General features: G+C 41.6%; 1 protein-coding gene across 6 annotated transcripts; it reads left to right on the top strand.

Annotated features, from left to right (window-relative positions):
• The first annotated feature begins 5,974 nt into the window (after nucleotides 1-5,974).
• On the top strand, nucleotides 5,975-11,819 carry LOC308400269 (uncharacterized protein). Of its 6 annotated transcripts, none has more exons than XM_080887861.1 (6): nucleotides 5,975-6,272; nucleotides 7,176-7,236; nucleotides 7,348-7,392; nucleotides 8,975-10,255; nucleotides 10,459-10,551; nucleotides 11,494-11,819. In XM_080887861.1, the coding sequence occupies exons 4-6, from the start codon at nucleotides 10,184-10,186 to the stop codon at nucleotides 11,806-11,808; spliced, it is 480 nt and encodes a 159-aa protein (XP_080743987.1). In that variant the 5' UTR covers nucleotides 5,975-6,272; nucleotides 7,176-7,236; nucleotides 7,348-7,392; nucleotides 8,975-10,183; the 3' UTR covers nucleotides 11,809-11,819. The 6 variants fall into 6 exon arrangements, with proteins under 6 accessions (XP_080743987.1, XP_080743986.1, XP_080743985.1 ...); XM_080887860.1 differs by having other exon boundaries at nucleotides 7,348-7,396; XM_080887859.1 differs by having other exon boundaries at nucleotides 5,975-6,462; nucleotides 7,348-7,396.

Below are 11,819 nucleotides of genomic sequence, written 5' to 3'. Positions count from 1 at the left end.
GGATGATGGTGGATCTTTTGAAGCATGTGGGGACCACAGACTTCGCCAGGGACTCGTTGAAGATGTAAGTGAACACACCTGCCAGCTGGTCAGCACAGCAGCGCAGCAGACGTCCGGTGATGCCGTCTGGCCCCGCCGCTTTCCTTGTGTTCACTCTCCTCAGTGCCGCTCGGACGTCATGCTCCGCGATGCTGGTCACCGGTCTCTCACTGATGACGTCACTGTCCTCGGTAGTCAGGCGGTAGATAGCATTAGCCGCCTGGCTAACCTCGAAACGGGCGTAGAACCGATTCAGCTCGTTGGTGAATGCAGAGTCGGCGTTGATCGGCGCAGTGTCCCTGGCTTTGTAGTCCGTAATGGTGCGTAGTCCGTGCCACATACTCCGTGTGTCGCCCTGGTGGAAGCGGGACTCCACACGTTCCCGGTACCTGCGTTTGGCATCTCTCACCGCACGCCGTATGAGGCCGCTTTGTAGGCGCTCATATCGCCAGTGGCGAGACCCGCGTTGTAGGAGGCGGTCCTGGCGTTTACTGCAGTGCGGATCGATCTGTCCATCCACGGTTTATGGTTTGGGAATGTGGTGACTCTCGCAGTGGGGATAATCTCCTCCGCTAGCATATTGACGAAGCATACTGCTACTTCCGTAAACTCGTTGATGTCGACTGCGCATGCTCTGAACATGTCCCAGTCTACGTCGTTGAGTGCGTCCTGTAGCGTAGCTTCTGATTGGGCAGTCCACCGTTTTACTTCCTTCGTGGTCACGTCTTCCCTCCGTATGCTTTGTTTATACTGGGGAATGAGGAAGATGGCGTTGTGGTCAGACTTCCCAAAAGCCGAGTGTGAGACAGCTTTGTAGCCCTGCTTGTATGGCGTGTAGCAGTGATCCAAAATCCGATCCCCTCTCGTTGGACACGAGACATGCTGGTAAAAGTTTGGCATGACTTGTCTGAGGTTCGCTTTGTTAAAGTCTCCTGCTACAATGAGGGCTGCGCCCGGGTCCTTGTTTTGAAGCGAGCTCAGCACATCATGTAATTCGGACAAAGCCATACCTGTGTCCGCTTGGGGTGGGATGTAGACCGCCGTGGCGATGACCGAGGTGAACTCACGGGGCAGATAGAAAGGGCGGCACTTAATGCTCAGGAACTCCAGATGTGGCGAGCAGCCGCTGGAGAGAGTAGAAATGCTCCTGGCATCACACCACTTTCTGTTTACCATGAAACACACTCCTCCACCTTTGGTTTTGTTCGACTCTGCCGTTCTGTCCGCGCGGAGCACAAAGAATGAATCCGACGGAGTTACGGCCTGGTCCGGCATGGTGGGGGACAGCCATGTCTCCGTGAAGCACAGAATGTTGCAGTCCCTCATGTCACGTTGGAAGGTGACCCTTGCTCTTAGGTCATCGAGCTGTTGATCACCAGATAGTTGATGAAAACCTAGAGCCTAGTCTTAAGACCTTGAAAAAAGAGAAGGAAACTGGACTTCTTTAAGTTTGTGAAGATGTTTTATCTCTCGCAGAAGAGGCGTCTTCAGTTATATATGCAAGAGGGGAGAAGGCCCAGGTATTTAACCCCTGAGAGTTGTCCCCTTTGGAGATGATCATTGGCCCACTACTGATCATGAGCCAAGGTGTGAAAAAAGGTGTGGGTCATTACCATGACCAGGGGTTAAAGGTGTAACCACTTTAAGATGTTGCCCCACACTATCATGTGACCAAATGAGGTCACTTGAGGGAATGTGTGAGTGGTTGAAGCGCTTGGAAAAGGATGTCGGGACTGCATTTTAGGTGCCATTAACCTCTTTTTAATGATGATCTTTCACCATGGACAGAATGTAAACATTAGCAACTTTAAATCTGAGCTGAGATGACAAATGATTTGAAAGTGGAATATGGGAGGTCGTGTATGTCCACAGAGAACTACTAGCAATCTCCTCCAAAAGGAACAAACCTCTATTAGGGGTTAAAAACTTTGCACACTCCACATTTTGTTTTTAGAGCTGAAGAAAGCTCATGGGTGAGAGGCGAAATGTTTTCAAAAGCTCAGAAAGTTCAGAAACTGCTTGTCTACTGGGATTTTCCTGCACAACCACATCTAGAGATACAAATATAATATCCAGTGAGCGGCAGTTCTCTGGACAAAAAAGCCTTGTTAAAGCAGACGTCAGAATAGCCTGACTGCTTTGAGCTAATAGGAAGGTAGCAGTAACTCAATAGTCACTTGTTACAATGAAGGTGTGCAGAAGAGCTGATAATACATCAAGTCTTGAAGCAGAAAGGCTATGGCAGCAGAAGAGCACACTGGGTGTTACTGCTGACAGATGACAACAGAAAAAGAGCTACGGTTTGCATAGGGTCAGCAGAATTGGACAATGGAAGATTGGAAAAACATAGCTTGGTCTGAAAAGTCTTGATTTCTGTTGTGATATTCAGATGGTAGGACAAACATAAGGTAATAGATGCATCCTATCATGTGTCAGTGATTCGGGCTGGTGGTGTTGTAATGGTATGAGGGATGTTTTCTAGACACACATTGAGTCTTTCGATACCAACGTTCACAGTGTTTGCCACAAATGCTACAGTCTACCTCAAATCATCCATGTCCCAGAGTAATCCGTTTTTGACCACAAATTTCACTTTAAACTCTTCCTAATTGTCTTTCACATGTCCTAAGTATATTGTGAAACATTTAATTGAGGACAGAGTGGGGACACACCTGACAGCCCTCAGCTTGATTGCAGCACCACAGCTGCAGCCAATTGAGAGTTAATTATCAAATAAAAAGAATGCCAAGGTTGGTGCTACTTTCTTGCCAACTTGTCTCTAAGTGGAAAAAAAGCCAAGTCTTCACATCTTTAAGCTGTTTGACAGTGCATGGCCAGCAAAGGATTATTCTGATAAAATCTCTTAGGGCTGCATATCAAACTCAAGCTATTAGACATATTGCACTTACAGATACACATGCTAGGCAACGCATTCTGACCGGCTGCGAAAAGAGGCCGGTTATGAGAAAAACCTAGACAGCCACAATACCCAACGGCAACCCCTTGAGACAGTCTCCATCCCCCTCTCAGCCTACAGGCTGGCTCTGCACTGTCGAAACCCCGTCTGACTAAAACGTATCCAGTGATTCACCCAAACATAGTTATTTTCACTGCCTTTGAATTTGCGTCTTCCCTGCTCTGCATTAGGTAAAAGCAAAACATCCATTTCAAGCAGAAATGCTCAAATGCATATTGTCACAGCAAATCACTGCACGGTTCGTTTTTATACACTGAAGTGTTTCCTCTTGGTTTTCTGTCGCCGTACCATCTTTACTGATTTGTATTACAAACAGATGAAAAGCAGCATGGGACGGACAGAAATGTTTTAATTCTCTTACTGAGAAGATAACAGAAATTGCACCTTTTTCTTTTTAATTAAAAAATCTGCTAAAAATTTGTAAAAGGTTTATTATTCATCCTTTAAAAAAAGAAAGAAAAAAACCCACATCTGCTCTACTGTTATCATCCATCTGCCTTTGCCACTTCTCCCTGCTTGCTTTTAAGGATTTCTCCTCTTAACCCGCTGCATGTAATAACTGTCATCTGCCACGCCAATGAGCCATGTAGTAAAAGTGCCGTTCTTTATATTTATCTAGGCTAATCTCAAGCCGTCACGGCAGTCATTGCGAAGGGAGACGGTGCTTTATTTGCCGTGGAGGAGGGACGCGAGAACTAGTGGGAGGGCACTCATAAGGATGTCATTTGGAAAACCTCTCACCTTTGTGATATACAGTCATTGAAGCGTGCATGGTGGCTGGTTGCTGGTGACACAGTGTAATAAATAAGGATAAGGCTCTAGATATTAGCGTTAAACCCCTGTTCTGCTCTAAAGATGGCAAGACTCTCGCTTACATGTCATGCTAAATTCCAGTTGAAAAGGCCTCGAGCTATTTTCATCATTCTGAGTTTACTGTAGCACTTTCCTGCTCTGCTTGTCTTGTTGCGGTCTGGCTGTCAGGCTGCCCGGCTGACAGCTGATGGCTATGGCACGAGCCGGGGAAACCCATGGGAGATGAGGAGATGTCCTATAAAATATGATGTGCTGCTTAGCCACGGAGTCACTCTCATATCCTGCTGTGCTGCTTCAGAGGCTTCACTGAGCTGTTTCCAGTGGATCCGGCATGTTCTACAACCTCCGTGTGAAATGTTCAGTGAGCTTGCATACATTTACACCGTTTCTTTGTTGTAATGCCATGGTGGGAATAATGAGCAATCGGCGTATGCATATGTCCACCACAGCCTCTGCACAGTAACAATATGCATTGGCTAACATTTTTACTGATTAATCTCAAGGGTTCTGAGTGAGTGTTTCTATAAAGACTTAAAACTTACAAAGTTTTTTTTTTAAGTTGTAAAAGTCAGGAAGTATCTGTATTTGTTATCTCATTAAAACAAAGAGACAGTCCAATAGTACAAAGCTATTGATGAGAACAATTGATTACACTGCGAGAAGTGACTTAAGAGTGAACTTCAACATCCCTTAGATGATCTTAGTGCTGTCTACTCAGAGTTAACACCACACGCCTCATCCCTAGCTGTGAGTCCCCCTCTCCAAACACTAATATTTACCCCTCTAATAAAAATCATTGTTGTGCGGCTCGCACTAAATCAGAGGCCCGTTTCTGTCTGCAGTGACAGAGTAAAATATAAAGCATCTCTCACCGTGATGGAGAGCTCCTGAGGCTTTTATTACCTCGACGTAAAAGACAGCTCTCGTCAGGTTGGGGTGTGTGAATCCAACTATGCGTGAAGATATACAGCAATCTGTTTCTGCCACTCTTTACTGTTGAGCCAATTAACTTTAGCAAGCAATTATTAACACTGATTGCTATTTTAGATGAATGATGATTCCATTTGCTGTTTTGCAGGTTTTAAAAGTGGCAGTGGCTTTTAATGTTACGCTCCAGTCGAACAGAATATGTAGAAAATCTGTCACCTAAGACCTCAGTCACACTGGCCTACTGATACATGACAAATACCTGGAAACCATTGGTTTGAAAAATGCACATTTCCCAACCGGTTGACAAGTGGTTGCCAACCAGTTGACACTCGATGTCAACCGGTGTCAGCATGGAAGAGATGCAGACGTGTCTGTACACTCACCAAACCCTCACCAAATAGTCATTACAACTATGACACAAACAGTTTGTCTTCAAAGTAAAAACTGCATCTTTCTAAATGTGTTAGTTTGTAGAAGTGTGAAAAACCTTTACTTTGAAGGCAAATGTCTTCTGTTTTGCATCACATTTATAAAATTTCACTGCCTCAGAGAGTAAATGGCAAGTTTTTACAGACAGGTTGGCATCTTCCATGCAAACTACAGGCAACCACTGCAATCAGCTAGTACCCAAAAGAGGCTTTGGGTGCGGCACCCTCTTTGAAACTAATTTCACCTGAAGACAGCCAGCAACCAGGAAAAAATGTGGGTTTCACACTGGAAGGTTGCTAGTTTGTAGCTGACTGGTCTCTAAGCCCGTGTGGTAGTTATCAAAGTAGAGGTCTTGTTCTATGTTCCTGGTGACCTTATGTCTCACTTGCTAGTTTGACATCTAACTAAACAGAACATGACATTAATTGTGTAGATTCTTTATGGCTGCTGCTCCAGTCAAAATGGGGTTTCTCAGGTAGGTTTGTGGGTTTCTTAGTCAGATCCACCGTCTGCTTGTCACATCCACCAGGATGGCAGGAGTCAAAAACGATCAACTCGAAGCTCGAAGATGGGACTTCGTGGTGACATCATAGTGGTCACAGTACTCTTATGTACAGTGTATGATTATAGTCTAAGGACAAAGTTCTGCTGGGAACACCTTCAATTTCAGTCATCTGTGAATAAACTTAATTCTTTGTTAAATCATGCTTTATTCTAAAAGACATTCCTGCCTCCACTTAACTACTAATCAGAATTGTTTGAGTAGGTTCTTCCACACTCAAAAAAGTCAACTAAGGCAGTTGTTTGATTAATTCAATAGACATTTGTCTATTTAACATGAACATATTGAGTTTAGGTTTTTAAATCATTATCAGTTGTTGGTTTAACATAAAATAACAAAAAGTTTAATGAACTAGATTTGCATTCTTCAGTTCAATTAAATGTAATTATTTTAAATCAACAACTCTAAAACCGATGCCTAGTGCGCATGCTCAAACTTCCCAAAAGTGAAGAGGCGGGAACGCGGAGAAGTTATGTGTTCAGTGGACTGCCATTTCCCTCTGCGGAATCTTCCACAATACAGGTAAGTAATAAATAACTCAAAATATCTTAGTCAAACGAAGTTGTTTTGTCCATTAATTGTTTAACAATGTTTTTAATTCCAAATGTGTAAGTTGTCATTAGACAGCAGGAGTGGAGCAAATACAGTGAAAATCTGGTATTAGACGGTGCCAATCGGTACCGTCTAATACCTGATTTATAATCCGCTCTGGGTATATTTATACTATTATTAGCATTTCCACTTCATTGTTTTTCTTTTTTTTTTTTTTTTACCCGTTTTTGCAGTTAGTCTTATAGTGTTTTTAGCGGTTATTGATATGTTTAATTCAATATTTAACACGTTTGTAATTCACTTTCAAAGTAAATGAAGTTAGCTAAAGCTAGTATGGTTGTCTCATTGAACTTCTACCTAGCTCTGTTAGCATTCACTTTGGTTTTAAATGACGGTTATTGCAAGACATGGTCTTTGTTCACTTTTTTTATTATCATTTGCATTTTTTCTTTCTTTCTTTCTTTCTCTCTCCTTTTATTTTAAGCATTCGGCCTCTCACAGTAATGCAAGTTAAACTAGCATGCGCGATTTGCTAAATATTAGCTGTGTCCAAATTCAGGGGCTGCATCCTTCGAATTGACTTGATGCTAGTGCATGGGAAAAAGAGCATAAACACGAGGTCAGAGGAAAAGGCAATGGCGGATAGTTATGAAAATTGCCTGTCGGACCTTTACCGCAACTACCAGCATCTTTATTGCATAGTGTGAAACACTGCTATTACATTTGGCAACAGATTGGATATTTATCTGTGAATTTTATATTGCAAGAGGTATTTATATGTATTTGTATTTTTTTTATACATTTGCAACGAAGTAAAAAAAAATCCACTGTGGAATTTTTATAAAATAATTTTTTCTGTTTTCTTTACCATAGTAACACCACAAAGAAAGCTGACCCCTTTTTCTGATTGTTTGTGCCTCCTCTTTAATACATGGTAAGCCTTTTACCATCATATATTTTTTATGATAGTTTTATGATTTAATCAAAGTGAAAAAAAGGTGCCAATAAAACTATCCTTAAAACTGCTTTTCTTTTTTTCTTTCAGTGACTTGTATGTGGCAGTGCAAGCGTTGTTCCATCAGGGAGAGTAGTAGGTACAATTATTGAAACACTGTACAGGGCTCGCAAAATGGCTAGCCCGACGTCCCAGGGCTAGCGATTTTTCCAGTCGGGCTACCAAAATCTATCTCTGCCCTGCCCGTCGGGCTGTCATAAGAAGGAAAAATATATGTCAATGCTTCTGCATTCTTTCGGAAATGTAGCTGGGTAATTATGTCATTGGCATCGGTGAGCCACTGTCAATATGTGACATATTGAAATCGCGTTTGAATTTGCGCTTGTTTTTTGCTTTCACTTTGCAATCGCGCGACCTGTGTATAGAGAGCGACAGCACTGATCTGTGAGTGATGATAATTTGTGCACCAATTCCTCTGACATCGTCTTATCAATCGTTAGCTTACTATGCAAACATGACAAGTGAAATCTCCCGCAGCTTAAACATGTGAGAGGTTGATCGCGCAGACAATCGCTGAGTGTTATGTGAGTGCGTGTGTAAAAGCAGCAGGATATTAATTGTAGTTCTGCTTAGCCAAATAAGACAGGTCAGGGTGAAGAAGTGACAGCCAAAGAAAAGCTTACCACAAAACGGAAAAGTTATGACAAATCAGACTATAAGGCAAAAAGAAAGTGCAGCTTTATGGTTTCATGGACAAAAGAATTTCTGTGGCTGCAACATGACGAGCTATATAACCGGGGCTGCACATAAGTGGTCCGCAAGTGCGTATTTGCTGTCAAAATAAAAAACGCGCACAAGATAAGAAGTTGCAACACGTGTTTGCATACATAAGATTTTCTGGAGGAGGACATATTTGTTTAGAACTCTTAAATATGTCGAAGAAGCTCCTTTAAGCAATTACTTTGGTTTTCCTCCACCTCCAAAGAAATGTCAGAAGGAGTCCGAACCACAAAAGAAGCGCGTATTCTCGCAAAAGTGGTTGCAGGAGGTGAGCTGGCTTCAAACAAATGATGAACACACAGATGTGGTGCAGAATGTGCCGTGAAAATCCCACTCTAGCGGACAAAAACAGTGCCTTTTATATGGATGCAAACGTGCGTTGCAACTTCTTATCTGTTGCACGTCTTTTATTTTGACAGCGAATGCGCACATGCGGACCACTTATGTGCACCCGTGTAAATAACATAATGTTCTGCCGGGTGTGTTGTTGGTTTTCCCTCGATTTCTGAGTCGACAAGCGCCTTTGTTACTGGGACCAGTCATTTTAAGAAAGGCCCCCATTAGAAATGGATTATTGCTCAGTCTGCAATATCTTTCCCAGAACAAACACCAATTGCAAATAATATACTAAAAATAAACCTGAAAAATCTGTTTAGAACAGCATACTGTGTTGCAAAGAGTGAACTACCACTGGTGCAATTTAGCAGTCTTTGCAAACTTCAAAAAGCAAATGGCCTAGATCTTGGTTCCACTTGCCTCTTACTTGTGACTTTAGTGGAAATTTCAAATTCAGTATCTGACACAGACTGATTCATGTCCTACACAGACAGCACTGATGTCTGCATGGTCTTCTAAAAGCAGCTTTAGTCAGCTTAGATGTGAAGTGAGTGAAATATACAGTTGCGTTTTTAATCAATGTATTTGTTCTCTATTGCAGATTGAGAAGGAGTTTCTGCGAATCACCACAAAGCCTCTGCTAGGGCTGCTCAATTAATCGAATTTTAATCACGATTACGATCTGGGCTTTCAACGATCATTAAAAATGACTGAGCCGATTATTAGCCCCTCCCTCATTTATCCGCGACACCTTAAAGGCCGGTCCGTGAAAATATTGTCGGGCATAAACCGTCCGTGGCGCAAAAAAGGTTGGAGACCGCTGATTAAGAGGACCCGAGGGAAGCTCGGAAAGCTAAGCAGAAGTTATTTGGAGAGTGACTGCCGTTGGTTGAAAAGAGAGTTTAAAAAAAAACTTCAGTGGTGTTGCACACTATTTTATATTATTTTTTTAAAGTCATTGTTAACCCTTTAAAGCCGGTCAGAGCAGCACGCTCCGTTTTGCGTAACTATTTTTAAATCCCTGTAGAACCTGAACCGTGTAAGCTAGCGCAATAATTTGTTTTGCATATGAAACCGGAGGAGTTGTACTTACATCTGATGACATCAGCTTGTCCTCGGTCACGGTTTCGTTCCACATATAGCTTTGCAAAAATTGCATAAAAAGCGCTTGCAGCAACAAAAACATAATATTCCAGAAACACGCTTTGCCGTTCCTATCAGCTGTTCGTAACACTTCCCACAGTGAAATGATGCACATGCTGTTTTCTTTGCAAATTTGCATCATAGGATTGTTTTTTGTTTTTCCTGCAATATATAAAAATTGCTGTATCTCCAAAATAAAACTATGAAGACACTCAAAATAAATTTCCTGTTGTTGTAAACTATTTTTTGCAACTTTATTGTATTTAAAGTTTTGAGGGATAAACCTCTTAAATTTCTCCAAGTAGAAATATATGTAAACAAAACAAAAGCGATTTTCAATTTTTTTTGTAGTTTATTGCACTTTTTTGCAATTAATGTAGTTACTATGGACTTAATGCATACATATTAGTAAAATATGGGCTATAACAGTTGTATAGCAACTTGAAATGCTCCCACAAATGGCACTACAGCATGTAAAAAAAATAATATAAGCTCTGGTGGACTTGGTTCTATAGTAGGTCTTAAAGGGTTAAATAAATGTCGTCAAATAATCGTGATCTCAATTTCAGTGAAAATAATCGTGATTATCATTTTTGCCATAATCGAGCAGCCCTAGCCTCTGCTATCTACTTTCTTTGCCGAGCTTGACCAATACGCGCCACGCTTAATGGAAATCTTTCTGACCAAAGGAGGGACACGTGGAAAGAAAATAAGAGGTCTCATGCTTGCCATCTCCAAGGTTTGTATTAGGATTGAGTAGACTTTGTCATAGGCAGCAAAAATAACTTTTATTTGGAGATGAAGTTGTCAATTTTGTTTCAGCTTAACAAGTGGTACATGCCAGGTTCTAACCTAAAGAATAATTATGCAAGTTAACTGATTACCCTAGCTTTAAGAAAAACAGACTGGTTTTGGCTCATATTATCTCCTCCTCCTCTCCAGCATGACAACATCCATACCAGACGAGCATGCATCTTGAAGTCTTTGTGCATCCACCTAAACGAAGACTATGAGAAGTTAATAAAGGAGTACTTGGTGAGCCATTGTGACAGCATGTTGTCTGTAACATTCTCATACAAATTGTGACGTTGCCTCAAATGCAAATCATTAAAATTAAAATTTTGAGATTAGCAACAAGACACCTGGTATTGGGGAAAGGATGTCTTGAATACCAAACAGTATTAAGCGTTGCAATAAAGAATTTCTGGAATTTGGTATTGGAAGGAAAGAAATTTATGCCTACTTAAACTTGATACACAAACATACAGTGCATTTAACATGCATCAAGACTATATTGCTTTTGAATCTGTACTTGGATTAAAACAAGTCCTGTTGTTTTTTCATTGTTATGGTCATCAGTATTTGTAAATAGAAATGTCTATGAACTTTGAGCTGTTTAGTACTAACACTTCTATACCTGTTTTATTTTAGCAGCTGAGTTAGCCTTTTCTCGAGTCCTGTCCCCCTAAGTTACTCTTGCTACGTCCGACAAACAAATGGTTTCCTCTGCGCACCAATGGGTACCCGAATGTGCGAGCAGACATGCTTCATAATGTTCGGTACATTTACCTGGGAATGGGGCCATACACACTGTTTAATCCATTCACGTTGTTTTTGACTTTGTGAATGGAAAGAACACAACTCCTCCAGACACAATCTCTCGGCGTATCGGTGGGCACACCGCTTCTCCATCTTGCTTGAGGTTAATGTTTGTCAGACACAGTAACGGTTGCTATAATGTGTAATTGGACAATGGCCCTTTCGGGGGAGGGGCCGGTGAGAGGTCAATTATGCCACCTCTTTTGACATGAGAGGTGTATTTTATAATTTATGTATTGGAGTAATTACTAACAACTACTTTAGTGGTGTAATTTTCTGTTTATTACTTTGACTACTTGGATTTTATGAACAGCATAGAAACAGTTGTTTAAACAATCTCTTAAATTTTACTTTGTTGTCTTATACTTTTTCATGTAGGATACGGACAGCGAGGCAAAAAGCTGCATGGAGCAAACTGTGATGGGGGTGTACGTCATCCAGAAGGAGGGTGCTGAACCTGAAGATGACCCAGAGGACGTTGGTGTCGTGATTGAGGGTGTGGAGGCTAACACTGATTTGGGTAACATTGCACAAGCATGTGCTCTGTTGTTTGGACTCATATACCGTTTGAACCTGAGCTACCCACCAGAACTTAAATGCACCTTTGAAGTCCTCCAGAAGATACTTTTAAATCTTGATGGACAAAAGCTGTCTTCAAAGGTACAGTTTCTGAAAAACAAGCTTATGGGGTGAGAGCACTTGAA

This window comes from Rhamphochromis sp. 'chilingali', assembly GCF_963969265.1.
Source record: "Rhamphochromis sp. 'chilingali' genome assembly, chromosome: 7".
NCBI lineage: Eukaryota > Metazoa > Chordata > Actinopteri > Cichliformes > Cichlidae > Rhamphochromis > Rhamphochromis sp. 'chilingali'.
This window is presented reverse-complemented; position numbering and strand designations above follow the sequence as displayed.